Source organism: Cardiocondyla obscurior, linkage group LG14 (assembly GCF_019399895.1).
Source record: "Cardiocondyla obscurior isolate alpha-2009 linkage group LG14, Cobs3.1, whole genome shotgun sequence".
Classification (NCBI taxonomy): Eukaryota; Metazoa; Arthropoda; class Insecta; order Hymenoptera; family Formicidae; genus Cardiocondyla; species Cardiocondyla obscurior.
Window position 1 is genome coordinate 5855552 of NC_091877.1, and position 26482 is coordinate 5882033.

The 26482-nt window shown below is 47.4% G+C and overlaps 3 protein-coding genes across 4 annotated transcripts in view; 2 read left to right on the forward strand and 1 right to left on the reverse strand.

The window, feature by feature from the left end:
- Neur (E3 ubiquitin-protein ligase neur) overlaps nt 1-22927 on the reverse strand; it is a 42500-nt gene extending 19573 nt beyond the window's left edge. The window contains exon 1 of one of the 2 annotated variants that reach the window (XM_070666000.1): nt 22565-22927. In XM_070666000.1, the coding sequence (XP_070522101.1) occupies nt 22565-22598 (34 nt within the window). In that variant the 5' untranslated portion in view covers nt 22599-22927. Of the gene's footprint in view, nt 1-3713; nt 4847-22564 lie in introns of those variants that run through there. The other variant, XM_070665997.1, reaches the window with a different exon arrangement.
- Nucleotides 22928-23685: 758 nt separating this feature from the next.
- LOC139108052 (uncharacterized) lies at nt 23686-25036 on the forward strand. The gene is made up of 4 exons (XM_070666052.1): nt 23686-23971; nt 24190-24366; nt 24467-24581; nt 24674-25036. The coding sequence occupies exons 1-4, from the start codon at nt 23908-23910 to the stop codon at nt 24786-24788; spliced, it is 471 nt and encodes a 156-aa protein (XP_070522153.1). The 5' UTR covers nt 23686-23907; the 3' UTR covers nt 24789-25036.
- A 91-nt stretch (nt 25037-25127) lies between these two features.
- Nucleotides 25128-26465, forward strand: LOC139107864 (uncharacterized). The gene is made up of 3 exons (XM_070665729.1): nt 25128-25411; nt 25497-25679; nt 26292-26465. Exons 1-3 carry the CDS (start codon nt 25250-25252, stop codon nt 26463-26465), a joined length of 519 nt encoding a protein of 172 aa, XP_070521830.1. The 5' UTR covers nt 25128-25249.
- The last annotated feature ends 17 nt before the right edge of the window (nt 26466-26482 follow it).

A 26482-nucleotide genomic window follows, 5' to 3' on the forward strand; every position in this document is an offset into this window, starting at 1 on the left:
GGATCTCGTTCCGCCGACGCGCCCGAATTCGCTCCTCGGTATCGAGGATCGTAAAACAATGAAACGTGATGTCTTAATTGACACGAGCCGGCGCGCGTTACGTATCGAACAAAAAGCCGGAGGAACCCTTAATCGGGAAAATGAAGCTCTCGGCTCCATTGTGCTATCAGCGTTGATTTCCGTTCTCGAATTCACTCGCTTCCGCTCACGACGCGCCAGCCGGATGTTGCGGACGATACCCCGTCGAAATTATCTTTCCGGATCGGTCAGGGAGCGCGAGCGAAGGTGTCGCCGCCGAAACGTCGTCCGGTGAGAAAAATAATGACTCTCATTTCTTTTAAATGCATTAAAATTAATTTAATTAACGAAAATTTATTTGACAGATTTTTTTTATTTTTTTTTTATTTTTTTTACTCTTTTGCTTGACACTTGCAACTTCGCCTGACGTTTCCAGAAAAACAATTTTCCATTTCAACTCCTTTCCGGTTTCGCAAAATTTATTTTACTTCGCATGTACGTTTGTATATTATATTTGCATAAATATCCTGTCGAGATAAGAACAAGATAAAGTGCTCTGCAGATATAAACATCGATACGCTTATCGCACGCATGTCGGCGTTATCACAGTTCACGTGGCGTCTATCAGGAAGGATGAAAAACGGTTCTAGGAAAGAAACGACTTCCACGAGCGGGGGCCCGCGAATCCTTAAAATAACCGGGATAATTCTCTGATTAAACGATCCCAGCTGACGGGAAACAACATCACAGCGACGCGAACCGCAAAACCGGTTCGCGAGACGCTTGTGGGAACAAAGATGGGCTCGCGATTCACTCTCTGACGTCACACGGTGAAGCGGAAAGTGGGTGGTGAATGGGTGGGCGCGCGAGGCTGTGAGGACGGTCAGTGATCGCTTCTCAGTAGGATCTCCGATAAACGAGCCGCGCAAGGGAAGAGGAATCGGGGGAGACACGGCGGAGACCGCAAGAAATGTTATTTCCAAAGCGATTGACGGCGAGATCCGCGACTAGATGGTGGTAATTGCCGAAGGGAAACCTTTGGGACCTTGATTGATACCCGATGCAGGTGGTACATTGTTTGCATGCACGCGCGAGCGCGGCGTTACGCAATTCGCATTGCAATAACGTTTCGTCACGGTCAGCAGCTTAATGCGTCACCGATCCGCTCCCGGTGACTCAGATCGGTTATAGAAGGGGGAGAAAGGGCCCTTTTCCTCGAGGAGATAAGAAGGTAAAACAGCTTCAACCTGGTCATGACCGGCGAGCAAAAACAATTCCTTTGATGTACCGTTTTGTTTTCTCTTCGTCTTGTCGGACACGATATATCCCGATTACAGGCAAAAGAGAAGAGCGCGAGATAAAATAGTACGACAAACTGGTTGCTAAAGCCGGAGAAAGAAAGAGAGAGAGATATCTCAGCTGCGACTGTTAACAGAGCGGGAGATAAAGGAGTCGCGACGAAGATGAGAAAGTAAAGAGGCTGGGAATCTCTGCAACCGAGAAACGAGTGATTCACTGGACGGCAAAAAAAAAAGAAAAAAAAGCAAAGAAAGAAAAAGAAGAGGCAAAGAAGGAAGAGCGGTATCCCAGAAGTAATGTGACAGCTCACTTTCTTCATTTCGCTCATTCCGCAAAAATGATTGTGGGGAGAAATAAAGTGCCTCCCGGCTCCTGTTTCTTCCGTTACTTTTTTTTTTTTCCACCTCGTTCTCCTCCTTCTTAAAAGTAACGTTCTAATCGTGAAATGCACGACGAGACACGTAACAAACAATGCTGGAAATACTCGAGCACATTTATTAATTAAATCGAGCGTGTCACGTGCAAAAAAAAAAAAAAAAAAAAAAAAAAAGACAAAATTATTAAAACAATTCTATTTCATAGGAACGTGCGTATCCGATCTTTTCACTATTTTCGACGGTTTTAAGCTCTCCCACAAAGAGCTCGCGTTGCGTTGGTCCCTCGGAACCTCCCGGCGGAGGAAAGTCGTTGACGTAAAATTTATCACGTAAGAAAAGCCACTCGTTTTCCTTAACCCACTCCGTTGCACCCGGCTCGTAAATCCCACCCGTGCCCTTTAACCTTGATTTTAATCGACAATACAACTGACGCCTTGTCTAAAGTAAAGAGCAGCGTATTATAAACCTTGTCGGAAAAAAGCACCTAAAGATCTCGGCCATCAGATTACAGCGGAATGTATAGATCAATGAGGCGGTAGATAAACAAGAACATTTCCTTGACTTCACATCTCGCGGACGAGAAGTATTATAAAAACCTCCTTCGAGCGCTATCATGAATATTGATGTTACTAATTAAACGTTAATTAAGCATTAATTAAACAAACTAGTATTGTCGGAAGCAAAAATAGCAATCGATTTTCTTCGCGATCGTCGAAATTCTATAAAGACAACAAACGGAAAGAGAGAAGAAAAAAAAATAAAAAAAAAATACAGTACGAAGAAACAAAAATCGCGAAAAGGTTTGAGGAGTAGCTTTCAGTTGCTTTGTGAGAAACTGTCGTTCACAATGCAACATTTGCGAACGACTGGATCGCGAAGGAAGAATATCTGATGAGAACACGAAACGTTGAAGGCGATGCGGTGCAACTAGAAGCCCCCTCGTGCCGCGGCTTCCCCGTGGAATTCAGCGGATCGTCCATTCAAGGAAAAGTCGGTCAACGAAACACACAGCTCGGGCCACAAGCTCGCCGCGAAATGAGCTTTCGCTGAACTACGCGCAACGGAAACGTGCGCTTCGAAATCGAGATCGTCGTGGAAAACAATGCTCCTCGCGGGCACCATTTTTTTTTTTCGATCAATTCCTATCGCGTTGTACGCCAATTTTATCGTTGCGTTGCAGAACGATCCGCCCTTAATACAAATAGAACACGCGCAACAAATTTTGTACTGAAAATTATTTTACTTTTTTTACACGAATAAAAGTTTTTCTCGAGAAAAAAAAATGTGTATTAATTTGTTCCTGAAAAATTTAAACCGACACTCTCTGTGGTATTTTCTTTTTCTTTTTTTTTTTTTTTTTTTAATAATGTCGAAAAAATTATAATCAAACTACTCTCGAAATACAGCGAGAAGTTGGAGGCAGCAGATGCGTCAACAATTATTGGATCCGCGGTGCGATGACCGCCGACCGCAGGGAATAAAAGCCAAAATAGTTTCGCTCGCTCCATCGTCGTTTTAGAGTTTAGAATTTCGTTGCACGATGGCCGGAGTTCGCCGCTCGGCTCCCATCAGCAATATTCATCGAGGCGTTCTATGAATTCAATTTTGCAACGACGATTTGAATGCAGATCGCTTTGGCAAGAGCTCGGACAATAGAATGTGATTCATGATATATAATAGTCCGTACAATGAAACATCAATGAAACTGTATGTGTAGATGTGGGAGGAGGAAACGAGAGAATCAATCTTTTTCGCAATAAAATTTCAAAATTAGTCTATAGATCGAAGGGGAATTTAGACGGAAATTTCGACAAATCTAACTATACTTATCTACGGATTAAATCAACCTTCCTCGTCGTCTTGATTCGCAGAGGAAGCCTACCTAAGTGTCGTTGACCGGCCAAATCAGTCAAGTCTCGCGGAACGCGTTCGTGATCAATCGATTAGTCGCATGATCGGCCGAGCAGTGACCGGAAAGTGTTAGAGACAATGGGAAGGTGGTCGGAGGAAATGGCTCACCTAGACCCATCTTGCGCTTGAGCTTCTTCAGCACTTTCATCTTGCTGCGCAACGGTGCCAGGATGTTGTTGTCGCCGCTGTTGTTGTGCTGCGGCGACGCGCTCGGCGGTGCGTGCTTGCCGTGGTGGTGATGATGGTGATGATGATGATGATGCTGGTGATGGTGGTGGTGATACGGTTCGCAAGGTGATTGCTGATTCTGCGGCTGTTGCTGCACGCTGGCGCCCGAACTGCCGACGTGAACGCAGCAGTGACAGGGGTGGCTGCTTTTGCTGCCCTTGACCGCGCACTCTCCGGACACCCCCATAAATGTGGCCGTGTTGCTCCCGCGCGAAGGGTCGCGAGGTACAGGTGTACAGATTTGGAGACTGACGGGGTTGAATGATAAGTCAAGCCGAGGCACGATGGGACCTAGCTCCGATGGCTCACTGACGATCGCACTTTCGGACACTTGATCGCGAAGAGGCCGACGAGACTATTTTCTCCGCTTCCTCGTCACACCACTATGCCGGTCGAAGTCGCGAAACTATCCTAAATGAATTACCTCAGCGCGAAAAAGAGCGGACGAGGCAAACGACCATAGAGCTGCGAATTGAACTGCGACCTCGTAATCCTTTCCCGGCCAGAACCGAGACCCGTTCATTCGGCGACGTGCAAGCGCCGCGAGCACTGTGCAAACCCTAAACTCAAGGCTGAGAGAAAGAGAAGGGAAGAGAAGACGGCTGCGAGGAGGACCGCGTGTCACGGCGACGAGTGGGGCGACCTAGCACGTAGATCGCGGATCGCCTGCGTGCCCCGTCCGAGCGCCCTGGGACGACTGACTTTTCTGTCGTGGAGTGCCGGAGTATTGCTGCAACGCGCGCGAGCCGGCGCCCAATGGCATCGGGCGGATCCCCACCAGAAGATGCTCGGGGCATGGAGGGATTGCATTAGCACCTGGTGGACAGCTGCCCCTTACCTGGTTTCGACGCACCCGGCCACCCCAACGCGGGGATAACGTCGGTGCCCAGAGTTAGGGCATACGAGACGATCTCGCCGACTGGAAAAGAGAACTCGCGCTACTCCTCTCCATTAATTTTTCGACCTCCGAACTGCGGATCGTTAACGTTGGTTCGCACGAGTCCTTCTTTTTCTTTTTTTTTTTTTTCCCACGAAAATCTAGGAGCACAATTCCATACTGGGCGAGACTTTCGTTGGCGATGAATATAGAATGATTGAAACCACCGAGCGTGCAACAGTTTAATCGGGAAGACCTTTCAGCGCAATAGCAGCGAAACCATCGAGATAAAAGCTCCTCCTCGCTTCCTCCGCCCGGCGAATTGTCTCGAATTGAACGGCAATAAATCCACAAGCGCGTTTCGGCTGCCGACTTGGACTCGAGGCGTGTCGGGCGGATCGTGTTTCCATGGGACTCGAGACGCGTCTCTCATCCCATGACGGCGCGGACCGAGATCTCGCCGAGCGAACTACGAATTACGTAATAACAAATAAAAAGAAAAGAAAAATGATATTCGTGGCGCGAAAGAACTGTCGCGGGGGGAAACTATACAGGTACCCATATACTTTAAGCTAAAGACAAAATTCGTTCAATCCCTCGAGTCCGGTGGTTTCTTTGAGTTTCTATGCGGGCACTTTCAGACCCAAGAAATGATTTATTAGCGCCGTGAGAGGGTTTTTTTAAATTACGATGGCGCAAATGGCGGTCACGCTGCACCGGTGGAAAACACGCCGAGAGAGAAGAGCGCGGTCCTCCGGGAGAGATAAACCGTCCTTTTTCTCGGCCGACTGAAATTCAATTTGCGCGAAGGAGACACCGAATCAACTTACGTGCGAAAGAAACGTCGTTACGGCACGGAAAAGGAAGAGGGAATTAGATCTGTATCGAGTTGACAAGATGAAATCGAAATCTCACCGATGTAGCGGATACTCGCGAGAATTCGATGCTCCTTATCGAACGTTTTCGCTTCCCGATAAAATTTCACGACGTAAATAGCGTAATAATTAATATAAATACTCGTAAATATATCGTTTAGCGCTCGAGGTAAGGGAACGAAAGAATAATAAAATACTTGTTGCTGAATGGTAACGTCATCGGACATGCAACCCCTTGACACCCCTCCCAGTCCCCCGTTCGGCTTTGTGTGCCAGTTATGACGCTAAATGACTCGTATTCTTCGCGTACCCCATCGTCGATAACTCAAATTTCGCCGACAGGTTCGCGGCGCAAGGTGCATGCTACTTTCATGCACCCTTGCGAAGTCAAAGCATCGGAGCGAATAAAAATTCGTTACCTTATTTCCCCCGCTGCACTGCCTGCCCTATCGATTTTACGCCGACAAAAGAATTACGCCGGAAAAGAGAAAAGAAATGGAATCGCGCGCGAAACAATGACCCTCGACAGAGGCGTCGCGACGTCAACCTCGGCCATTGTCCCGACGATTAACGGGGATACAGTCAACCGACGCCGGACATTGTTTTTTTTTTTTTTTTTTTTTTTTACAGCGAGGCGCGAACGCGGCGAAGAAAAATTAAATGAAAATCGGCGGCCTCAAAGACGAAGAGGAAGGGCTCGTCACGCCGCGGCGAGCCTCGCGCGGATGTTCTTCCCTCGCGTGCGCGTGTCCCGGGCATTTTCTCTCGGATGGGAAATATGCCCACGGCACCGTGTGCTTCCTTTCGCGCGTCCTCTTCCTCAGATCGCGACGGTTTCGCTCGTGCGAACGGTCACGCGCGGGAGTTAACGGGCGCCGGGCCTTTATTCATTGAGATTCAATAACGTAACAATGGGTGGACGCCGGGGAGCTTCTCGGAAGCGTCTCCCGCTTGCGATCGATAATTTTGCGTTGTAAGAAGCTTCGTAATTACACATCGAGACGCCGCAGACAGCCCGCGTTTCCGCCCCGCGCGATAAACAGTTCTGTTATAACGAGCGCGACATGTAACTCGAGCCTTTCATTCCCGTGGGCGATTTAACGATTTAATTACGACGCTGCGGTTCCGTAAGAGGGAATAATTACGGGAGGCCGGGGCCAGACGCGTCCGAAAGTATGCTCTTTGCATCGCAACGTCAATTAATTCCCCGCTCGTCCTCTCATTATGTCCCCCGTTGCACGCGGGCACGTGAAAACGCACGTTGTTACCTGCGCTCGCGCGCGGCCCATGTGCAGCTATTTATATGCACGCGTGCACGTCTTTCCTTCGCCGCGTCGCTACACGATGACGACAATAGGCCCCCGTTGACCGCAAATGCATAGACGCGTGAATTTCAGAACGTGGGTGCGAAGAGAAGTCTCTTCTCTCGCCGAAAACGACGCAAGGGGAAAATTCGCTGCCTCTCCACGACCTGGAAGGTGATTTCGTCGCGAGTAAAGCCTCGAGTCTTGCGAAACGTGTCGATGACTTGAGAAAATTAAACAATCGAAAAGAAAAAAAATAAAAAGAAGAAGAAAAGAATGAGAAAGAATCTCCAAACGTTTGATCTGGTACCCGTCGAGGCGAGGCGAAACGCTGTCTCGTGCCATGTGCCATTTTTTTAATTAAAAAATTTTTTTTTTATTATTTATTTTATTTTATTTTATTTGTTTGCGCCGGAGATTTTCAACACTAAGGAATCAACGTAGGCTCACGTGCCCTCGGCGATCTTGCGGAGGTGAAGCCTCGCAAATCCGGCCGTAGCCTCAAGGAAACGGAGACACGCCTCGGTAGCTCACTCGGCGCGTTCACGGAACTTAAAATCCGAGAGCGGCGATATACGTTTTGGAGAACGTTCGGAGAAGCACGCGATAAACAATTTATCCGGTGCCTTTCTCCCTCGTTGTCTAAATTTAACGCGGAAAAACGAACTCACGAACGCAAAGTCCAATGCATCGCAATGCAACGTTGATTAAATTCACTTTTATACCGCGCCGATCAAAACTGAAATACTCGGTCCGGTTTAATTCCTCTTCGAGTTCCGCTCGAGATTATTATTATTTAATATCTTTGTTCATTATCATTTGTCTTAAGCGGGCGTTCCAGCGCTTCTTTTTAACGGTACAATATAAGTGTGAGGATAATTTATCGCAAAACGGCCAGAGCAATAAATTAGCACACAAAGGGTACTAAATTCTCCGCGCGGCTCGCGCAATTGTATTCCGGCTTAGGCGTCCGATCACTCGGAACTTTTTTTTTTTCCCGCACGCGGCAAATCGCGGAACCGATTGCGCTTTCATTCAAGGAGTGACGAGCGAAGCGGGGCGCCATGACGTTGTGGAGTTTCTTTCTCGTTTCGCGGTATCGAAAAAGGGGTTGCTCGGTCCAGCATCTGTCCGCCGTGTCGTCTCGCGGTTTCCCTCCCTCCTGCCGCCGCAAGTAAGCGGCGGAATCATTCGGATCGCGCAGATGCATCTCCTTAATAGGGATTCCCGGTGTCGAGGATGTCAACGGCGTGCCAACCCGTATGCATATAGCATAATGTGAAATAGCGGAAGCGAGGCAGGATGGCAGGAAGTCGGAGAAACCGGCGCGTGCGCGATTCCGCTCCTCGTCCCCTCAGTGAAAATATAGAAGGCGGAGGAGAGGATACGGGGGGCATTCTAGAGGTGTATCGCCGGCTCGGATTACTATACGCAGCCTCCCCGAAGCGAAGGAAACAGATAGATGATGGATCCTGCAACGGTTGCCGCCGACACCGACGTCGGTTCACCGTTTTCTCCCGGCGCAGCTGATCTCGCCTTAATCTCGAATTTCGTACGTGAAACGTGCGCGATTCAGTGGGTTCGTTGCCCGTTGCGTAATCGGTAATTAAAATCCCGGGATATAAAAAGGCAAATAAGAATACAAATAAAAAAAAAATAAAAAAAAAGAACCGCGAGCGAACGAAACGCTGATATTACGCCGCGTTGGCGACGTAACGAGATTACGACGGTCGAGATTTAATAGCTTTCTTCGACCGGGCCCGGCGCGAGAGTGTCAAATAATGGAACACAATGGGCAACAAGGCGGAGCCGAGGCTCTCCGCTTGTCTTGAGCGAGGAAGCGGAGATACGCTTCGCGACCCCCGGGGCGGAATTGACTCTCGCGTCGAACGGGCAACCGCGTCTGAAAACAGTCCGTTCGGGTACGATAAATTTGGAGTATTACGTACTAACTCTCGTAAAAAAAAAAAAGAAGAAAGAAAAAAAAAAGAACGTATGCATGCAACGCTTTTCCTCGGCGTCTCAGTCCCATTCACAACTCGGTATTTGCGTGCTGCGTATGAAAGCAACGTTTCCGGAGGAGCAACGAGGCGGCTTATTCAAGATTTAAAACTCGCGTGATTTTCTTACAGTCCTTATCGTTATCGCTGAATCGCTTCGAAACGGAGGATCGTACTTTGCGATTTAACGTCGTGGTCGATAGAACGGAAGAGGCGAGCGATTACGAGGAACGTCAGGATCAAACGCGTGGGAAGAAAAAAATTATGCACGAGACACTTATGTGTTTTCGGGGGAGGAGGGAGGGGAAGGCGATAATTCGTTCGCTTTTGTGACGCGCAGGCGACGATATTACGGATATTAAAGTACAATATGATCGACATACTGCGCGCTTTTAGAGCCGCGACGCCGAGGACACGAGTCTCTGAACCAAGTTGACCTCATTGTACCACAATCATTCTATTATCACTCAATTTATACCGATGCACGGCGGTGTCGTGCACATGTACGAGAATGTCTTAAAGAAAGTATATTGCTCGACACCATCAAGTGTTTCAAGAAAACATAACTTGCGCCGTAAAAATTAATTTTAATATTTATTAAAAAGCTCGAGTTTTTTTTTCCAGTAATATCAGTATCAATTTTTCCGTTTCCAGTTAACGTTTCTAAATCAGTGTCGAATCTCCGCGAGAATATTCACGGATCGCTAAACGATGATACTCTAACCTGGCGAACTGGCGCGGGGAACAATCGTAAAGGCTTTATTTGCGGTACAATTAAACGCATGCTGACAGCTGCATACGGGCGTTATCCTCCGCCGCGTAATGATTCTTCAGCTGTCACCGTATCACTCCGGACGAGACGACGAAACGCCCCGGTCTCCCGTTGCCGCGGACAATACCTAAGTGCACCTGTCCTGGCGATGTCAGGAAACTCCCGACACTACGTAACAACGCTCGGTGGCCGAAGAAGTACTCCCTTATTTTTCCCTTTTTTTTTTTTTTTTTATCATATTCTTACTTATGCGGGTTGCCTACCTTCTCTCTTTTTATCGGTCAGTCTGATAAATTTAAACTGAAACTCGAATACACCGCAAATGTGTTGCACTCGGAATAAAAACAGTTCCCGCGGGGCTGATTAAAGCGACGCGATGTCGCGCCGGGATTAAACATCCAAGGCGGCGCCTTCAGGAGCGCGTTATAAAGTCCGAGATAATGTTATATAAACACGCGGATAAGACATGTGATCGGCGACGCGAGAAGCGCGTGCTGAACAGGCTATTCGTAAAACGGCGTTTGTTCAAGTAGGAGCGAGCAAGTCGGAAGAAAAGCGCGGGGGATACGACTGTTAAGGGACAATCACGCCGTAATCGGCTTTTTGGTAGCGACAAAGAGGACCATTATCTCGTTGTTCAAATAGACCGCTTATCGCTGCCCGCCGCAGTCTAGATAGATCGTGCCAAAAGCAATCTTCGGACGTAACGCGGCATTTTGTAATTTGTGAACAAGAAAGTTTAACCTTATCAGAAATTCGTTTTCCGTAAGTGAAGCTATTATCGAGATGAACTAATTAAAAAGTGCGGACGCATGAAAGAAGGAAGCACATTTTCAAACATTTTCCAAAAAAAAAAAAAATAAATAAAAAAAATAAAAAAAAGGAGAGTAAGTATTGTCTCGACTTTTCGTGAATGGCGAGTGGTTCAGGTGACGAGGCTTGAACCAATTCACCAGCCACGCGACATCCAGGAAGCGTCAACGAAAGGAGTAACATAGTCAATACGCCTCTGCGCCAGGAAGTCCGAGCGCAGATCGCGTTGCCGTGCACGCGATCATTGACAGCGTCTGCTAACAAAGTATAACATTCCAATAACTGCACGGAAAAGCAAGCACGTGCGTGCCCCGCAATAGTTACGCCAGAAGTGAACGGCATATGTAGCTTCGTTGTCGACCGAGCGAGCGAGCGAATGACTGAGTGAGAGAAGTGATCTAGTGCACCTGGCCTGTGTCGAGAACTGTGAAAAGAGTTTGATATTTCAATTGCCATCGATCGGAGAAATACTGATAAAACGTATCTTCGAATATAAAAGTATGGATTCTACGTTAAGATGCAAATACATTTTATTTTCCGATTACAGAGCATTGCTACTTGCGTTTTATGTGTAGGACTTTCGTGCGCTGTAATGTTTTTCTTTCTCTTTTTCCTTTTTAAGTCAATATCGCGACTGGAATTCAAAAATACATTTTTCACCGTCAATTTCGATATTCGACCAGAACAGATCCCGCAGCGCGAAGCAGGCAAGCTAGAATTTCGAAAATAACTACTTTTTTTTTACAGCAAAGGGCCAGAAAAGTATAGTTCATTCACTATCGCGGTCGCGCTCCGGCAGTTACGCAAAGCAGATGTTCGATCTTCAAAGATGGAGACTGACTTCCCACCCTGAAAAAATGCCGGGACAACAGGTGCTTGTAAAAAAATCTCTCGGAGCCCGGAGTGGATGTTTATGCGGGGAAAACACTGACGCTGCTAACTTTTATAATCCGCGATTTTATATAATTCACTGTCGTTCGTAAATTATACGACAAACATGTTTCATTTAAGAACAGAAAAAAAACTCCGACTTTTCCAACGACTTAAAAAAAAGAAAAAAAAGAAATTATAATAATAATAATAAAATAAATCGTGCGGAATATCATAAAAAAATTTATCGTAACTATTCACATTATCTAAAATACGTGTCATTATGTTATAAAACACGCTGAGGCTTCTCTCAGAGAGTCAATGCCTGCGATTAAATAATTGAAATTGCGAGGGTATGCAAAATTATACGGAATTGTCAATACGGAATTTTTAACGTTACGTGGGCTCTCGATTTTAGGTATCGTAAAACGTGGAACGTAACCTTTTAAACGGCGGCCTTTGTACCTGGCGCGACTAGCGTTAATATTTTTCGGAACGCGGCGTATTTCCCGACTTTAAATTGTCAGAGCAGGTAAAAAGATCTCATCTGGAATCACGCCTATAAGACCCGCTTCTCCGACCAAGTTTCCGAGCATTGTCCCTTTCGGTATCTTTCCATTTAAAACCTTCGGGAGATTTAACTAAACGGAACTTATCTCAACCGTCGAACGCTCACATATTCCTCACAACCCATCTCAAGTTCCGCTAGTAACTCGCTAATTATTAACATTTCGAACGAATTTACTATTCCAGTCGACGATTATAAATTAATATAAATTAATATCACGCACAGATGCGTTCTCTAAATTTGTTGGGGCGCAAATAAATTATTTTTTGTTCGCGCAGTGAAATCTCGGACTACTTTTTTTTCCGCGCCGCGTTTCGTAAAACGTGCCCACCGCTTCCTCAATTACAAATAAACCTGTGCTCGAAATGGATCGGATTTCCGTCATTCTTTAATCCCGATCGGCTATTTTGCATGGAACTTTCTTCCTGCCGCCGTACTCCATCCGCGGCGGCTCGACAAAGGGCCGAAAGAAAACGATGCGTGGCAGATGCGTGCGCGTGCCTATCGGCCAATGGTATTTGACGGTCGTGCCGGTGTGCACGTGTACACCAGGTTTCACCGAGTACCACGCGTAAGACGACAAGGGAAAAGAAAGCAAGAGGGAGAACCACGGTGCACCTTGCGCCGGCCTCGATCCCATTGACAGAATTCCCCTGCTGCGAGTTCCTTGCGCTCGGTGAAAAAAAAAAAGAAAAAAAAAGTCTCGCGAATTAATTGCACGCTCGATCGTCACGAACTGGTCGATTCGACGCCACCCATATTAAAGGCACCAAGGTGCAAGAATTCCTTCTTACTTTCCGCACGCAAAGCGACCGGTCATTTTCGTTCGCTGAGCACGCGGACGTTCTCTTCCGAGAAGAATAATATATACTTCCTTATTTCTTACTCCTACTTCGCGCACGTGCCGGCTTACGTCGAGCTTCCAAATAGTTCCGTTTGTTTTTTAAACCACCGCTATGCGCGATTAATTTCAGATAATTACTCTCGGACGATGAGATTCTGGATATAACGTGTGGAGGATATCGTAAATAATACTTCGGCGCGTGGTATCGCGAAAATTGGCTCGGGCCCGCTTGCGATTCAGAGACGCTCAAGTCCGACGCTTTAATTGGAATCGAGCCTGCGGACGAATCCGACAGGTGAGTGGGAACGCGATTAACGTCGAAACGGGAACGTTTATGCTGTCCGGTTATCGTCCACCTGATACGGGCAGCGATCGCGTTGCAGGCTCTGTTTACAGGCGGACGAGTCTCATAATGACTATTTATGCAGGTAGAAAGACAACTGTGCTACGCGAATCTATACGCGAGGTTCACGAATTGCGTCACTTAAACTCTAAACTATCGGTAAACGACGCCTTGTCCTTTTTATTCGCGTAGGAACTTTGCGGTGAGTCGTGCCGGGCATAAAAGTATATTTCCCTTCACGAGGATATTTTCCCTTTCGTTCATTTCGAAAAAAAACTACGTTTATTCCCTCGCGCTATCGCTGACTCGCGCAACTGCCGGCTTCCAAGAATAATTACTTCATTTTCGAAGCATGTACGCGTCGCCGAGCACTTTCAGTATCTTCCCCTGCACCTGTTCTTCGTTCAGATCGATCGATAAAAATTCGAAATTTACACGGGGAGTAAGAGTCGGGAAAATTAACGGCTCCGCATCCCTCTTTACACGGCACTCGAGTCTCCGGTAAGTTATCGTTTCCGCGACTAGAGTCCGGAAAGAGTAATGTCTTTACTTCTCTTCTGTTTCCAAAAAAAAAAAAAAAAAAAATTATTAAGTCCTTTCCGCCACGAAGGCCGTGTCCAAGAATAAACTGGACACCAAGTCGAAGACAGCATGGTCCACTCGACCGTGTGCGCCGCGAGGAGAAAGCATGCCGAGGAGAGAAAAAAAAAACACGAAGAAGCGGGAGAAGTCGGCACGTGCTACGCGCTACGTCCGTGCGGAGTTTACCAAGCGATCGTTTAAACAAAGTTCATTACCTCATAATCGCTGGGCGTACAAAGGGCACGGGTTAAGTCACGTCGAGGAGTGCTCGTCCGTCTCGTCTGCGTACGAAAGGAACGTATCCTCCTTACGTATTCAGTGATCGCGTCGTGCGCGAGAGAAGTTAAATCCCGGCGGAACGAAACGGCGTAAACAATACCTGCAGTAAACTTAAATTTAACCCGCGCGGGATCCGAATGTTATAACGCGCCCCGATTAAAAAAAAAAAAAAAAAGAAAAAGAAGAAAAAGAACAGAAAGAGAGGAAGAGAAGAAAAAATAATAAAAAACTAATTAATCTTTTTTTAAATCGTAAACGTTAAAACAATCGCGCGTGTGTCGGGAGATTTTAGATTAATAAAATAAATTTTTTTAAATTTATAGTTTAAAAATAATTGCACGAGAATGAAAAGACACGAAAGGCAGAAGACTTGGTCGGGGAAGGCACGTCGTACACGCGGCGAGTTAAAAATTACAGAAAATCGCGTGTCTCTCGGGGTGGATTCTAAAATGAAACGCAAAATTCGGCATATGTTTACCAGGTGTCAATTTTATGCAGGAGGGCGCAGTCACGACGAGAGAAGGACCCAGGTGCCTAAATTGTTCGCCGATACTCCGCCGAGGTGTGCTTTCAATGGATTCCGATGCACATTTTATTGCGGCGATGCAGAGGCTGCGGCGACACAGCTGTGTGCCAGACAACGAAGACGAATTGGCAAACGGTAAAAGAAAGGGGACTTAGAGACGCAACAATTTTACAAAATAAATCCGATTCAAAAGCTCTATACGTTCGTTGCATTTACCGGTATTTACCCGCGCATATACCTAATCACATAAAAATTGCACCGTGCGTGCGCGTGAAATTATACGCAATTTTTAACAGTTTTAAAAAAATTATTCCAATATCGTACCGATTAAATTTTATCACTGGCCGGAGTAGCGGCGCAGCTTTTCTATCGCAGTCAGAGAATGTCAGCTGCCTCCTAGGGTACCCTCAGCCAAGGTACAAGCCAGACGCCATTGTTCGATCAACAATACTCAACCGAATCGCTCACAACATATCCCATTCACATCGTCCACCCACTTTATACCGCCCCCGTGCGCGACTGGCGGAAAAGGGGAACCGGAACAGAACTAACATCCATTCGGTCCACGGAAGAAGCTGTCACTCTTCTACCGAATCGGAACTCCTCTTTAGTCAATGCATTCTAATTCTCTTTTTCTTTTTCTTTTCTTTGTAATTTTTTAATTATAAAATTATACTTTGTTGAAGCTTGTACTTAATTTTTTTTTTTTTTTAAAAAGTTACAATAAAGAGCAAATTATTGAATTAATTAGTTTGATTATTTTATTAACCTATTTCATTATCCTAATCTAACCAGGTCGCATAATCGAAGTTTTAGATAAATTGACGAATTGTTCGCTTACGAGAGATAACGCCCGTATCTCGAATGTGAATCCTATCGCGCTCGCCTTGCGATCCGACGATATCGATGCCCCGTCACTTTCGCGCAAATCGCAGAAACGAGAAATTCCTCTTTATATGCAGATATCTTTGAGTACGTGGATCGCAACGAACACGTGGCAGTCTCGTTAGCGCAGCGACGAAAGTCGTTTCTTATAAAAGAGTCAGCGGCACGCGCCACCAGGGCGAGGTGTCAGCTGGTGAAGAATGCCGATCGGTGCCCATACGTCCTCGATTTGATGCAGCAGGTTTTTATCTCCGAACGGAATCTTTCATTCCCGAGGAACTTTGCTACCGACATGACGAAATAAACGGCGGCCCGTTTAATCGATCGACTGGCCGTTTCGACAAAACCCTCTCGTCGTCGCGTAAGCCTCTCGCCACGAAATAATTGTTATTGAAAGAAGAACGGCGCTCGAAAAAGGTAAATTTCCAAATATCTCGAAAGATTCGATCGCGAGCCTAGAGAAAAAAGGTTCAACGCCCTTCAGGCCCTCGGAGCCGATCTCGCCTCACCCTCCTTTTTCCCAGCATCCCCGTTCCCCCATACGTCCTCGTCTCTCGTCTTAAGTATCTCCTACACCCTATATTTATCCCCACCGAGACGGCCATGCTGCCACGCGCCACCATGCTCTGTTATCTTCTCGCCAACATCGCATCTCTTTCTCAGCAGCCGCCGCATCCCCCTCTCGCCCCTCCCGAGCGGAGGCCCGGCTCTCGAGGTCGAAATTCTCAACATCTGTCATACCTCCACCATCGCCGCCGTTAATGCGTTCACTTGGTAACAGCGGCAACATCCCGGCGATCCCTCTCGCCCCGCTTCCTATAATCCCCCCGAAGCTCTCACCCGGACGGAAGTCGGGAACTCGCGGAGAACTCTCGCCCGCACGGAGATCGGGGGCTGAACTTCTCGGAAAGTTATTTAGTTACGCGGAAATTCTATTCGCGAGTAGACGTGAACTTGGACGGTACAGGCGGCCCGACGTAAGAACGGATTTTCCTCCCGACGTTTGCCGCCCCTAAGTTCCCTCGCTGCAGTTTCGCGCCGCCAACTCGGTTACCGGAGGCCTACTCGCAAAGTGCGTTGCATCTCGAGGCTCTTTTATTGATCTAATGCTCGAGAGGAGTCGTCGGGAAAGTTCGCGCGTCTTATCGGGACTGTAGAACCGAGACCTGCTCCGTGACTCTCGTTATAGAAAAAGACGACGGGGTCGGGGCGGTTTTTTTGCGACGGGCATATCGATGTCACTCGAGGGACCGCCGAGCTCGCCGATTCCGGCAGCTTCCCGTGATCAGGAGGCGATTCGAGGACGTTGGTCAAGCCGGACCCGGCAACATCTGCCTGCTCGTTCGTGGCAGGTGGCGGCTTATCCTTTTCTCTCCTCGGCTCGGTCCGCCTCTCGCTCGCGCGCTCACGTCGTCTTCGTCGCATCCCCGTCGCGTGATCCTATCTCTTCGTTGCTCTCAAGTCTGTTCCGCGTGCGTTTCTTTTCGGCGAACGCCGTGCCACGCGACAACGGCACGGCAGGCGCGTGTCGAAGTCGTCACCGTTGGCGGGGGGAAAAACGGCACGCCGTCTTAAGGGAGGCTGCGCTCGTAATTACGAGCGTGACATAAATTTTTATTGCCGCCGTCAATTTCCGCGATCTCTTATCGCCGGCCTCTCGTTACGTAAAAAAGAAGAACGGGAAGGGAGAGAGAAAAGAGGAGCTTACCCGGACTAGAGATCCGTATTTTAAGACGCGTATTTTAATATATTTTACCCCTCGAAAATCGCGGTCCACGATATTTTTTTTTAATTCGACTACGGAGTTGACGACCGTAGGAAGCCGTTATTTTGGAAGAGAAGAGGCAAATGTCCTCGGGTGCTCTACCTCGATTTGCAGACGCCAAGATCTGCATGTGCGTGCGCACAATGTGACAGGTTCGCTACAAACAGGTGGTTGGTAAAATAAAAAAAAAAAAAAGAAATTTCTGCTCGAGTCTCTTGGAGCACGACCGCGACAGCATTCGGAGAAAGAGAGGCAACGTGTTCCTTACGATCAGCCAGCTGGTAATTAATTTAATGTACGAGCGACGATGTCCGCGCGATGAAATGAGATATTCGTCTTGAATAGTTATCAACTTCGTTCTGACGAAACACCGGAGCTAGCCGCCGGAATAAAGCTCGTCGAAAAGGGTTCGAAGAAGCGCGTAGGACCGACGCGTCTCAGAACAGTGAGCCTAACACACCGTAAATTTTCGCGAGAAAAAGGGGTGATGCCTGAATGACGAAGGGGTTAATTCTAATCATTAGCACTCGCCCGCTACGTGGACAATTGCTGCCGTTCCCACTGCTTGTCCCTGCGGCCCTGATGAGTTATGACATTTCGAATCTATGCACGCGTACTTTTACCCCTTCGGATGTTCGTGGAAAAAAAATATAAAAAAAACTGCAAAAAAAAACTTCAAACCCCGATTTACTTATTGATTATGGGGGTCGAGCTACAAAAAGCAACACGAGTTTCGTATGAGCTAACAAAAAAAAATTCACCCCGTGCACTTTTTGTATCCTAAATATTAATTAAATATTAAAAGCAAAGTATTAAATAGAATATATTAAATTAGAGCGCTTTCAATGTTGGTACAAACGAATGCAGAAAATTTAAATATATTCGAGGATAATAGAGTCTGAAAAAATAATTTCCCAAGCGATAAAAAAAATAAAAAAAAAATAAAAAAAACTTGCCTCCCGTTAAGCATTTGTTTCTTTTCCTCGAACCAAACGGCGGCTTTCTTTTTCCGCGACCCTATCAGGTTTGCACAAGGGTGGTTTCTGTAATTGCGAGGGTTTCAAGCATCGCGCTAGAACGAGGAATAAAAGCCGTTCCTTTGCTCCGCGGTTTCCTTCACTCCCACCGTCTTTCTCAATCGACGCACGCCTTGCAACGCCGACCCTGACATTCACCCGCGCGCGTTTTTAATTACACCGAGAGAGCGACTAAACCCGCATAATTAATCGCGAGGTAGGCGAGATAAAAGCTACTCGCGGCATCTCGCGCGATATTGATCCGCGTCTCGAGAGGGCCACCGTTCGAATAAACGGCGGAAGCGATCGGCCCTCGTTACTTTCATCTCGCGGCGCGAATTGTTCTTCCAAATTGCCGACGGGCAATGAATCTCGCGCGAAAAGCGGCCGCCGTATGGAAAAACGAGAAAATCGTTTCATTCAACCGGGAAGAATTCGAGTGCGAAATCGCGGGGAGATATACGGCGTCGCCGGTGCGAGAGAACGCGGAGCGGATTCGCCGTCCAAATTGTCGTTCCTCTCTTAAAATTAATCCACGAGGGTTGCAAATAGCCCGGTAGGCTTGACGTGCGGCCAATTGCTCTGCGCGCGTATCCCGCGGACGCGGTTGTTGGACCGCCGGCGGAGGGCCCAGGGAGGAGGAGGGCTCATCGACGGTGAAACGAAAGAGGACCGGAGTGACGGAAGAAGAAAAGGCCTTTAGCGAGCACGTCGGCGACGCACGGGAGTGCGCGAGTAACGCGCGGTTCGCGCCCCGGTGGCACGACAGGAACCTTTTCCAATTGACGTCATAGACTCGCTCTTTTGCCCTTTTTTACACCCCGCCCGTCGCCCCCGCCCCCGACGCCGGGTTAAGAATAACAACGCGGCGAGATCGCTACGTGTTGCAACGCACTGGGAATAGACGGCGGCCGACTACCGGCCGCCTCTGAATCGACTTGCTCGATCCGAGAGTATACGCGAAATATCCCGCGGGTCTCCCGAACAATGTAATTTTAATGACGAGCAACGCCGAGGGACCTCCGGCGATTCCAGCTGAGGAAGAAAAGTTGTATAATTTCTCTGAATCAGAATTAATTAACGAGTTAACGGAAAGAAGCTGACGAGGAGGAATCTCTCTATTTTTTATTTGTTACGTACACGCGCTGAAGATCCTCCGTACGCCAAACCCTATCGTTAACTCCTGATTAATTCTAATTCAGACAAATTATACAATTTCGGTTCATTAGCCGAAGCCGTATAATGCACAATGGGCCGAGAACGAGCGTGTTACTACGATTTGTCAAGATTGCGGGATGTACAAAAATAGCGGCGCGCAAGAAATTACTTCCCTTCTCGTGCAGCATTCGTAATGACCCATATTCCGGGCCGATTCGTTGAGAGTTTATTGACGGATCGTCGTTGCGAAAATGGATCTCCGATCGAACGGCGGCGTGTGCAAGCAACGAAACGCGCGAGAGGATTCGCTTTCGCGAGGCCCAAAAATAAGGTTTGCTTACGCCTGTGTGCTATCAACGTCGCGTAGCTGTCGGTTTTATATCTCTACTTTGCCCCTTTCGACTGCCGCCGCGATTCGACGATGGCGAATCTTGCGCAAATAAATTCCCGTATTCTTACGCCGCGAACCGACCGCGTGCTCTCGCCGAGCAGTAGTTCAGAAAGTTCTCCGAAAGTCTCTTCGCGAGAGAGGAAACTTTAAAAAAGCTTTTCTTTTTTTCCTCTTACGGTTCTTTCTCCTCGGTCGAAGTTCAACTTCCGCGGGTGGGGTTTTTTTTTTCTTTTTTCTATTTTTTTTTTTAGTTTTCCTCCGACGCTGCACGCGCTACCTGGCCGAGTCATCGGCGTCGTACAATGGACCTGCTGCTACCTTGCCGGTCAGGTTGACGGGCACAATTGCGTCTTCGAGACTTGCACAATGCAATCTTTAATTCAGCCTAGCCGCACGGTTCAAGCGACGCTTTCCCGGATTTTTTTTTTGTCGCGCCCGGTCGCACAAAAGCACGAAATCTTTACGGCGTGTGACGTCGCCCGGACCCGAAATCAGCTGCGCCACGTGAAAGACTCCTCTCCCGATTGAAATTTATGGGCCTCTTTCTCCGCGTCTTTGCCGGCTATTCCCGATTAGCGATCGCGCGTGTGAATCTGATCCTTTTGGCAGGTTTTTAAAAGATACCTGAGCGAGAGGCACCAGCGCGACGATCACGACGAACGGCCACGTGCCTCGCAGACACCGCGGCGCTCTCGCATTTCCGCGGTAACGAAATTATCTCCTCAAAGTGCAACCGCGTCGCGAAAATCTTGAGGTTGCGACGCAACCGGAATTGGATTCCCAGAGTCATTAGACTCGCGCCGGAGCACGTCCCGTGACGCACGGAGAGGTCTACTCTCCTCGTTTCTCTCTTTCCCTATCGTTTTCCCCGTCGCCGTGCAATCTTTTTCTCTTTGGGTCTCTAAAATGGCCACACGCAGCCAGCGTAGCGTCTCCTTGGTATAAATACATATGAGAACTAGGTCGCTGCCCTGAACCCCGGCCATCACGCACCGTCTACGATCCTTCTTCCTCGTTGATTCCCCTCCCTGGAAGTGTCGTCTATGAATCCCGAGCGCGCGCGTATTTCTTCTCTGGACGCGGCTCAAAGACTCGCCTGATATTTCGCCAAATTGAACGGTAACCTTTCTCCAACAGCGCAGAATAAAATACAATGTCTCGCTGATGCGTTCCCCAGCTGGGTTTCCCTCCCTCCCTCCCCCGGGTTCTCCGTCGTAAGGGCTCCGAACTTCCGGCTTCCGCCGGCCTAATCTCGAGTTTAATGAACGCCATTCACTCGTCGCGGAACCGCTCTCGAGACGCAAAGTGTTTCGGTCGTGGAAGCGAGGAAAAGAAAAAATAGAAGGGAAAAAAAAATTAAAAAATAAAAAACGCGACCGCTCGCGTGACGTCGATTAGATAATTCGACGGTGGGGCAAACCGAGGTATCGTCTGTCGTGGATTTGTACGGATGTGCAATCGCGGTTTCGCTGGCAGGCAAGCCGCCGGAGACCAGGGCTCTTGTGTCTGCCATATGACAATGCCATCTGCGGCCCATGCCGGGACGATCGGGACGGGGTGCGCCCGGTGATCCTGCGGGATCGGTGGCTACGCGACGGGGGTGCGGGAGCATCTTGCAAGCCGCGCGGGGCCGCCAGGCCTCCTCTACGAAGAACGGAATCGAAAGGTGCGCCAGAAAAGATGCAGCTGGCAAAATATCGCGTAATCGCCGAAACGCGACGCGACGCCTCTCGGGGGGGAACGTTCGCCGACCGGCACCGAAGCTCGTCAGATTAATTAAATTATTATTTTAAATATTTAATTATTAATTTGCTATTTGTGAGCGTTTGTAGAATTCTTTTTAATTCCTAACAACGTTTTTTATATTAATGCGAATTAATCAGGCGTGAAGTAACGTAGTTTAGTTTTCTTTTTTTGCCTCGATTAAGAATGTAATATTGGTAGATTGTAAAAGTAAATTGTCACCGCAGTGACGTTAATATTTTTGTATTTATAATATTATAATTGTTAAGAGTAAGAAGACTAGATTTTACCCACCCTTTTTTATCGACGGAAAGAAGTGTATCTCGAGTGCAGATGTCGCCTCTATGCAGCGTCCAACGGAATTCTTCAAATAAAAACTCGACTGCATTTAAGCAATCTTCGAGTAGCAGAACAGTTTAAATTTTACTATTATAATAAATTTTATTATGATAATTACGATAATATTTATATGCATAAAGTATTTAATAGATATCTAATGCCGATGCTAAAATGCGTGATAACTTTTTACTTAAAACACCCATCTGCACTCGAGACTTCAAACTTTAAAACAAAAACATTGTTGCAATAATATTATATGAGACAATAAAAAAAATATTCGCAAAATATATGATGTCTTTGAATGTCCAACATGCACCTTTCACCTTGCAGCATGCAGTTACAAAAAAGTAAAACGCAACGATGGCTTGGCCTCGACAAAAAAAAAAAAAAAAAGGGAAAAAAGTGGGGGGAAAAATGCAACAGTCTAATTCTCGCGAATTCATCCGCGTTATCAAGTTCTCGTTATCGCGCCGAGTAGACAGACGAAAATATTCTAGCTTTCGAGTATTTCTCGAGAGAAACTCTCGTGCTGGCAAACGAAACGGAAGTTTAGGTTGTATATCCGGTGAATCCAAACATAACCTTTACGAGAAAAATCCGCGCTACGAAGGGGACTGGGGACCCCTCTCGTCGTCGCGACGTCACCGGACATCGGCCCCGGTCATCGACAGTTGATTGTCGCCGTGACTGACACATGACAAACGCGTGTGCGCGAAAGAGAAACCGTGAGGGTAGGTTCAAAGACCATGCGACCATTGCGTTTGATAATTTTGGGACTCACCGTTGTGCCCGGTGTTGCTCGACGATTGGCCCATCGTCGTCGTTGTCGACCCGGCGGCGGCGGCAGCGGCGGCGGCGGCGGCGGCGGCGGCGGTGACGGCGATGGTAGACAATTGCGTCGGCTTGAAGGGCGGCGGTGCTCGGGGGGACGTGAGTTCACGTGGAAGAGCGGTCGCATGGGCACACGTGGAATGGACACATATTTCACAACTGCGACAACGACGGCAGCGGCAGCGGCAGCGAAATCGCCGTCAATCACGACGCATGATGCACCCACCTGCATCCGCGGTGTCGCTACGCGATCCGACGAGACGGCTGACCTGCACTGGACTGCTGCGCCGCTGGCGGTCGCCGCCGCCGCGCGCCTTGATTGGTCCGGCACGTGACGAGACGCGCGGCGATTTGCCCGATATCCAGTGGCGTGAGTGCACCATCCCTTGGCGCGCAGTTTTGAAATGCAACGCGCGCGCGACGTCGCCGAACTGAAATTGATTCCTCCTCCCCGGCGCGATGCGGATACGCGCCGCCGCGGACATTCTTGCGTATTCCAACGCGGAATATTCGTTCCCGATTTTCTGTACCTCGTCCCAAATGCTTTTCAGATGCCATAATTTTACTTTAGTCTCACGGAAACTTCCTGTGTTCTGCCTCGTACATTCCATTTTGCCGTTAATCTTAGCCTTCCTGCGAAAATAAAAACGTACGAGGGTCACTTATGTACCATGCATCTCGGGAGACATCAATTAATTTCGCACGTCGCGAACAAGCCATAAAAGTATAACAAAATGCATGGGCAAGGGATCACGAATCTCGTCGTTATTTTTACCTTTCGCTATCGTCACTCGTAAATTCTGACTGCACCCACTAATCGCGTGCCACACGTCCCAGGGTGGGTCCAGAGGAGCGTCCAGGGTAGATTATGGAAGTCGAGCTCGGCATATCCTCGCGGTTGTTGAACAACGAACGAAAGGGCCCTATCGACTCGGTCGGCGACGACGGCGGTGCCCGACTGAGGTCCATCGATCACCCTTAAATCTTCGACGAGATCGAGGTCTATAAGACGACGAGACCGGGGGAATTGCCTTGGCAACCGGCCGTCAAAACACGACTTCGGCGACGTCGTCAAAGAACGCGTGATCGGGAAAACCGTTTCCGGTCAGTCGCTCGGCGCTTCCTGGATCGTTCCACGACGACGATGTTGAACGGAGAACGGCCGCAGAACGTCATTGAATCCGCCGTTGAAGTGGCCGCGGAATCTGCTCGCCCGGTGGAATTCCCGGGGATGTAGGAAGCCGACGTCGAAAAATTTCCATCGGGAACAAGCGCTCCCCGGGTCGCCGAAGCATGAGCGTAGGGAATCCGCGAGTCGTCTGTCTCGCCCTCACCGTTCTCGCCCTCCTCCATCGAGGTACCTCCGCGACCATGTCACGCCTAGATATCGAAAAGAAGCCGTTCCGTGAATCCTGCGCGATCAAGATCGATGCGTTACCGCGAGCCGTTGACGCGCTACTTACTTCATGTACCTCGTTTTTCGCGCCGCTTCGAAATCACCACCGTCGAGATCTCTCTCCGCAAAATTACTTGAAGTCCTTCGTGATCTATCGCGATCTACGTTTTTATTTGCAGGATGGGCCATCGACTGTTTCAAGTGCGTCTCGATCGACGGCGACAATAAGCCCTGCGACGATCCGTTTCACAACAATGGCAGCCTCGCTCTTTTGAAGTCGTCTTGCCAAGGGGGCAGGAAAGGGCGGGACGGCCTTTTCCCGGCGACCGCATGTCTCAAGATTGCCGGCATATACGGTAAGATAAGCCGCAATTTATCGTGTCTTCGTTATGATCAAGCTCGACCGCGAGATCCGACATCGACGTGTATATTAATCTTGATCAATTGATGACCTAGATGAGTCCGGTGTCAGCCTAATGGTAAGAGGCTGCGCGCTGGACAGCGGAACCTTGACGACGGACTCCGAGATCATAAGGATGTCGCACTGCGGTGGCTTTTACTTCGACGACAAGTAAGACAAACTAATCGCGCACTCCAGATAGATCGGACGTATAGGTTTCCTTTCTTCTTTCGTAAATGATTATCTTTTTTTTTCTTTTGCAGATACGTGCGTGGGTGTGTACAATCCTGCAACGATGCTGACGCGTGCAACACGTCGTCGAGGAATCTCGTCTCAATGATCGCCTTTGCGTTACCGATTCTCGCGGGACTCGCATGATCCAGCGAGTTTCCGAAAACGGAGATCGCAGCACCGTGTAGTGGATATTAACGATGGTTTCTATTATTAAAGCTTACGCATCGATTACATAGTGAATATACTGCCAGATTATTTAATAAGCTAGTCTCATTATCGTTCGAACAGCAATCTCACGCGCCAATTATTCTAGTTATCACTGGCTATCACTGTGCGCTGATTATAATTACCGCTTGATATCAATAAAGCAAATGTTGAAATTGTTAATTAAACGGATCCTTCTCCTTTATTTTTCTCCCCGTAAGAAGAATAATTGCGCAGATAATTTCACAACGCAATAAACTCGCTTTTGTTTCACTCAAATGGATCTATTTCTCTCTCTCTTATTTTTTTCTTTTTTTTAGTTTAGATGATTGATACAACCGCTTGAGTTTTAATTTCGTGAAATTTTTATCAAGTGTAAATTTAAACAGCAATGACTGACCATGACAAATCAAATACTCAGTGTCTCCGGTCAATTCGCAAATCTCTTGTGGCGAGTCGTCTGTTGGCTTTTTGAAACTATCGAGCAGATCCTCACCGTCATACTGGACTGTTTAGCGAGGCTAATTGAGCTAATACTCGTGATAATTAAATTAATATTTCAGGTGAGAATTCTCTCACGTTTTCTGCTCACGGAAAAAATAGAGAAAATTGTATAGGAACGCAGATTGCAGGTTACTGAATTTTTAGGTGATCTGCTTTGTCAGGGACTTGTGTATCGATTCGATGCAGACGTTCGCTAATGTTTTCCGAGGAATCGTCAACGTTGTTAACAGTATTGGCTACGACGACGTCGAGGATTTTGCTTCCGCTTGCATTGTCGTTGCTTTATGCGCCGGAGGTATCAAGATGTTCATCAATCTTCTCAAAAGGGTACACATTAAGTGTCTCACTAATATTCGAATATTGTTTCGTCTTGACTAATACTTTCCTCCGTTGCTGTCATTATTATAATATAATGACCGTTTGCAAATATGGTACCCTACTTTTTAGAACGGTCAAACAAAGCGACGAGCCGATATTTTAAACTATTTACGCGTGTGTCTCGCAGGGAATATCGCTGCCGTATGACGTAAAAGACTACGGTGCAAAAACCAAGTAAACTACTTCATAGACTACTCTTGCGATTGATAACGATCACGATGCAAGGATACACGCATGGTCGCATGATGCATTATCTGGTTTTTGTTCCGATAGAACGTCCCGTTAAATGTTTCTTTAACACTAACGTTTAACGACTCTGTTAACTGCTTATGATATATGTACATAAAAAAAAAGTTACGTGATCGAATACATTATCATGACCCTCAGAAAGCTTAGAAACTAAAATCATTACTGTGATTATCGCATATTATAATTAGCACTCCTACTAACTTAAACTTTAAAATTTATAACGTGACATTTTCACTTTTAAATGTAAAAATGACTTTTCGCATTTAACAAGTGTAATTAAATTCAATACCACGTAAATATTTTCAATTTTAGAACTCTCACGCAAAGCTGTTTAACATTTTTGGACAAGAACATAGTGCAAATAATAATTTGGCGGAAAAAAGTCACAACGAGAATATATGTTTTCTTCACGAGAGAAAGACTGGCAGAAGGCCAAAGAGACGAACTAATAGGCGATATCGATCAGCATCGCGAAAGAATAACTAATATAATATAAAGATTTC

Bases quoted from the DNA above. Each gene is read 5' to 3' on its own strand.
- LOC139108052 (XM_070666052.1), top strand. From the start codon at position 23,908: ATGAGCGTAGGGAATCCGCGAGTCGTCTGTCTCGCCCTCACCGTTCTC. The intron at 23,972-24,189 runs GTACCTCCGCGA...TTTTATTTGCAG, and splicing joins TCTCGCCCTCCTCCATCGAG to GATGGGCCATCGACTGTTTC. The intron at 24,582-24,673 runs GTAAGACAAACT...TTTCTTTTGCAG, and splicing joins GGCTTTTACTTCGACGACAA to ATACGTGCGTGGGTGTGTAC.
- LOC139107864 (XM_070665729.1), top strand. From the start codon at position 25,250: ATGACAAATCAAATACTCAGTGTCTCCGGTCAATTCGCAAATCTCTTG. The intron at 25,412-25,496 runs GTGAGAATTCTC...CTGAATTTTTAG, and splicing joins TAATTAAATTAATATTTCAG to GTGATCTGCTTTGTCAGGGA. The intron at 25,680-26,291 runs GTACACATTAAG...TTTCAATTTTAG, and splicing joins TCATCAATCTTCTCAAAAGG to AACTCTCACGCAAAGCTGTT.